This window comes from Opisthorchis viverrini (assembly GCF_000715545.1).
Source record: "Opisthorchis viverrini unplaced genomic scaffold opera_v5_302, whole genome shotgun sequence".
Classification (NCBI taxonomy): domain Eukaryota; kingdom Metazoa; phylum Platyhelminthes; class Trematoda; order Opisthorchiida; family Opisthorchiidae; genus Opisthorchis; species Opisthorchis viverrini.
This window is the reverse complement of record NW_008751962.1, coordinates 28,782-34,296: the sequence shown is the minus strand read 5'-3', so window position 1 is coordinate 34,296 and position 5,515 is coordinate 28,782. Positions and strand designations below refer to the sequence as shown.

The 5,515-nt window shown below is 45.0% G+C and overlaps 1 protein-coding gene across 1 annotated transcript; it reads left to right on the top strand.

Moving 5' to 3' along the window:
* Window positions 1-4,443: 4,443 nt before the first annotated feature.
* On the top strand, window positions 4,444-5,290 carry T265_09772 (hypothetical protein; the record flags this gene model as incomplete). The annotated part of the gene is made up of 2 exons (XM_009175946.1): window positions 4,444-4,517; window positions 5,137-5,290. The coding sequence occupies 2 exons, from the start codon at window positions 4,444-4,446 to the stop codon at window positions 5,288-5,290; spliced, it is 228 nt and encodes a 75-aa protein (XP_009174210.1).
* Window positions 5,291-5,515: the final 225 nt, after the last annotated feature.

Genomic DNA, 5,515 nt, shown 5'->3' with positions numbered 1-5,515 from the left:
CCGCTTCCCAGACTAGAACCCATGAGTTTTGTCACATTATCGAGCGTCATTCCCTTTCATTATTCCTGACACTCTAGGGGGAGTACTGTAGTGTCTGTAGTCCGTTGTCACATTTACCATTCTTCCTGAACTTGAACCACACTTTGTAACTGTCGTTCACATTGTACCATGACGTTCGTTTTAATGTTACGAATACACAATTTTCCAGTGCGACCTGCTGACTTCTTGCTGAACGAGTGCATTTATGCTCCATTGAACTGTTTGTTGACTTCTGAACCAGTGGGACTAAATCTCTGTGTTTGTGTCAACTGTTGAACGTCACAATAAATCCCTGTGACATTATTTTAGCCGTGAATAATTTTCCTACCGTGGAATATATCACTCACGTGGAACCATCTGTGGGAAATTTCGACAAGTGAATATTTCCTTTCACACCTAGTTACTGCATTTGGATCCGTGTAGTGGGCATTTGGACCTACACATTCGTGAGTCCCCAGTTGACTACTCATTCCTTTCCTTTTGTGATTTTGTACTGGTTACTTTTGCTTCTTAATTATCCGAAACACGCTGATAAGGTCCTAGTCCGCCACAGTACCTATTGGTCCCCCACTGTCACAAGCCGACACTTTAGACTGTCTACCATACTGGGATAGGCCTCCTCCAGTGAAAAAAATCCCTTCGTTGAACCACAACAAACAATCTTAGCATTGAATTCAGTTTCATTTACGATAGTCAACTTGCAGTGCAAAATCTCGATTGTTGCGGAATTTCTAACCCGGACCATGTGGTGTATAAGGCAAGCTATTCTACCGCATTCTAAAGCATTCTACCTTACCCCCACCTGGCATCGCTCCCTCGCCGCAATAATCCTGTGTAAATAGTGCTCAGTTCCCATAAGTTAAACCATGGCCGGAAATCCAATGAGGGCTCCCAGACAAAAAAACGCAGAGTACATGTACTGCGAGATATCGTAATATGAGGAGGTCTGAGGGTAAGGACGTACTGCTCCCTGAGGTTGGAATGTGAACGCAGTGAGCCGTTTTTTGGACGACCTTGATGGAAGCGGCAATACTTTTTCCGTCGGAGTAAATGCGGGTTGGAATAGGTAGGTCAGAAGCCCACACTTTCAGAACGCCCAAAGATTGAACTTGACGTCAGACACATTGTTCAATACAAGTGAAAAACGCTTAAAATCAAGAGATCTGGTGATGCTCAGAAGGTGCTTACTGTGCCCGGCGGCACCAGTGGTGCGACAGCTTTGCCTGAATCCCCGTGTCCTCGAGACAGAGCAGCCCGTACGGCTCAGTGGGTCAGATAACTGAGTCAATGGCTCCTGGAAGGGTTTTTCAAGGAAACTCTCACCTCTGTCGCCTTGAGCTTTCGGCTGTTCGGTCAGGGGTCCATCCGCTGCTTTTTGGGTCAGAATTTAGACATAGGAACTCAATCTGAAGCATCTCAACAAAACCTTAATCCTCAGCAACGGGAGCAGGGAAGCATTGTTTGCTCTTACAGCTTTTCATTTGCGGACACCTCTCCACACGTTCTTTCCATAAGCCATTCAGGTTCACCTGGCAGGCAACCCGTAAACCGTCAATCTATGGCTAACCTCTTACTTTTTAAAACTGCGCAAATAAAGAATTTATTAAATCCCTATCTACACTTTTTCTTCTAACGTCCCTAATCTGAGTGAACTCGGCTACAGATAGCTTCTGTCCGGACCTTGTTCCCTCTTCTAATCGACCCGTGTTGTGTCTTCGAAGCTGGTCTACAAATGCCCAGTTTGGTCATTCATCTCAAACCTCTCAGGGCGAACCCAGCTTTATCACACTTTGATCTTTGAGTGTGTGGTGACTTGGGTACAACAGCTTGCTGCATCTACGGTGTGGGACTTGTGCTCGGTTCTAGGGTTGAGTGATCTTTACTGAGGTGAATTCCGATTAATCTCCTCATTACGCGATTAGACTAATAAGTGCAATAAATACTAGTGCCATTCGGGGGCTGCACGACCTTGGTTCTTTCGTGTCAGAATATGCTTCAGAAGATGGAACGTCTAATCATAAGAAAAACAGCTCCTGAGAAGGTCGTTCAAGGTTGGTGCTCTAGGTGGGAAATACAAATGTCGTAATTTTGTGAAGTGATATGAGTGCGCAGGTTGACCGACGATAAAGACCATCTTGGCAACAGACGCGAATTTAACGATGAATGCAGGGATAACTGGAAGCGACCGTCTGATTTATGTACTAAAGATCCCTTACTTCTACCCAGCACAAACGTTCAGCACAATCGCTCATACCATGTGGTCTGAAGGTCGCCAAGTGTAAAACAGTCGTCCACTCAGCTGGACCAAGCATCCTTTGAAACTGTCGGCCCTATGTCTATTGCACCGCTCAATAAATATTTGGCGTCGCCACTGTCAGGAGCTCCGGATGCAAAAATGAAACACCCTACCGGCACTATATTGTAATGGCGCGCGAACGTCAAATAATGGAAAGCCTAAGAATCGGTAGAAAACTCCGGTGAATCGCGAAAGCAGAAGGGCATAATGGCGCGCGAACGTCAAATAATGGAAAGCCTAAGAATCGGTAGAAAACTCCGGTGAATCGCGAAAGCCAGAAGGGCATTGGAAAAAACAACTGTACTATGATTCAGCTTGGGAGCTTGGGATTAAATGGATCTGTCTTTGACCTCGAGTTCATTCAGAGAAACTTCGTCTTGAACGACGCAGTGAATACTTTGAAAAACAGCCGAGGTGAACGTTGACAGCCCGGCTTCTGTATCAACAAAATGAAAGCCACTCGGACATAAAAACCAACCACCTTCGTCAGTGGAACACTAGAAACTATTGATTCGACACGAACAGGGATATGGTCCAGATCGTTTGCAGGCCACACTCTTCAAACACGTCTAGGGTGTGTCGTTGCGAATGTTTGGAATAAGGAAAAAAGTTTATGCGGACGGAGTGACTCGGACGCTGGTGCACATTAAAAAAATGGAGCAACATCTCTCGAAAACCACCGAAGCATCAATCTAGTGGTCCAATGATCAGGGGGCTCCCTAACATGTTATTGCATGGGTGGCTTCATGATTTGCAAAATGGGATTCCTGAGAATTAAGCTGGATTTCATCACGCATGGTGTGGCATTGATCTTATCTTCATTCTACGACAAGCGCTGGAACTGTGCCATTGTTTCTGACAGCCAACAAGTGATCACATTTCTTGATTTTGGATCTAGCCCTAACTCTGTTGAAAGAAATTATGACAGTATCTGGCCTCTGCCATCCAAACTCTAGCCTTGCGGAAAAGGCTTCATATGCCTCCTTTTGAGGACGCTTACGTGCCCATCAGGATTCCCGGAAAATCATTGATGTTGTTCCGATTCGCTACTTCTGAAAGGTCTGGCGTTTGCATGAACTAAGTACAGGATAAATTTGGTTTCTCAATACTGTTTGAGGTCGTAATATTCATTGGCCTTCAAATGCAGACGATCTAAGTGTGTGTAGTAAGGTTAGATCAGTAATTTATATTTTTAGGAATAGCTTAGTTAAGATCTAAGCGGACCAATAATTTGTTCACGGCAAAAATGTTGGTGAAAGGCTTCAAGTTGGATTTTCCATTCTGGTCTGTTTGATCAGGCTTTTTGGTATTATATATCACGGAAATCCTTCTTGGGTCATGATTTTCCGGCTAAACCTTTGTATCCTGTTTCTGCTTTCTGAGTAATACTTGCGTTTTCTTGATTTTGTACGAAATATACCTTTCATGCAGTCGAATTATCCGCGTGCTGTATAATGATCATCCTTTGTTGGACACACGTAACAAATGTGTCCTGGGGAGCAGCAGGTTAAATCCATAGTTTAATCAATAATGATTCGCGAATGGATCGTGATGGGATCGAAAGCTTTTCACCATGCTTTGGAGCCTTGGAGACTGGTCACGCCTCAAGTTCGAGTTGCAGAGGGAAGAAACTGCGAGAATAAATACCAAAAACTAACTGGGATGCAAGGAAGAACGTAACCTTCGTTGATGGTGTGCAACAGATTACTATCAAAATCCGTTGATTATGAAACGCATCATGCGGTGCTATGTCCATTTCCTCTGGAGTATCGTCACATTCGAGGAGACCGATTACTCAATTATGTTTTGTTTGAGCAACGTTTGGCCAACAGGTTTTTCAACGTTGACCCAGCTAACACATGGCGGGAACAGTGTAAGATTTTAAAGCTCAGGGCGCACACCTCTATTAGGCGACAGTTCATTTCATTTCAGGTAGTTGTTGCGTGAAACAACCTTCCTTTATTATTTGTTTATGCTGCATTCACTACCCAGTCCTATGCAGCTTTCCTCGATTTTTCACTTGAGTCCCCACACTACCCTGCGCTGATAACTTAACGAGCAGTGCTACGCCCTTTTTCCGCTTGTGTCTTTCAGGTGAACAGGAGTCAATGAAAGACAGGAGCAAACTTGACCCGGGAATCATGAGCAAAAACCTGAGCCCTGTACACCAGTCCGTGAATCCGTGAAAAACATACTGATCAAAAGGTACGCCAGTTCACTTAGCCGTCAGCGTCACCTAGTAAATTAGATTTGTTAGCTAAGGTGCCACAAATGCCTTCGCACACCACCATTTTAGCTGGTCAACATGTCTGTCTTGGTGGACGGGTGTAAACTAAATACAGCAAATACAGGGCCAAAAAGGCCTGCCGCTGTAATACATGCTTCGGTGCAAACTAATTGAGGAGGGAGCCATACGCAGTGCAATGGAGTATATTGCTAGTGACTTCTTACACGCGTCATTAGGTTACCTTACTGTCAAAGTCGTGTTAGGATGAAGGTGTCGTTCCTGCGGGACACGTCAGGCTGTTCACATTTTCTGTCCAGTCTAAAACAAATTTTATCTGTTTCCGTTCCAAATATAGTAATATTTAATATCTCATTCATCCAGGAGCTGGTCCATTTTTATTTGCGTCACTCAAAGCGCCAACCCGGCCATGTAAATTTTGAGGCCATAATTTGAAAGGCAAACACCGAGGCTAGCACCCTCTAGTCTGTTAACTGGCCATGTTATCGACCAAAAACTCTCCCGTCTACCACTGCCGGAGAAACGGACGCAATTGAGAGATTAGTTTTAGTTTAAGGGTCAAAATTACCATGGCGAGACATTTCTCCGCACCTCAGCTCATTAGCCACCGACATTTGTCTGTTTTTGAAGGACGACTTCAACTGAATACTGACCACGGACGCACTTTCGTTTGGAGCGGGCTGGCAGCATTCAAAAGGCTTACCCAATGATCAGAGGTCTGTCTGAGGATCGCCCTCTAGAGGCGCAAAACCGGATCACAGTATCTCAAGGATAGAGGCGCGAAACATACTTCCGCTTGGCGGCAGTTCAGCCGACCCCAAACTCATGGCCAAACCGATTGTAGTCATAGCCCTTTGTACTCCCGAAAGCATACCGATGCAACCGACTGTGTCTCCGGACAGCAGTTTCTATTCAACCACCACAAACCTGTCGTC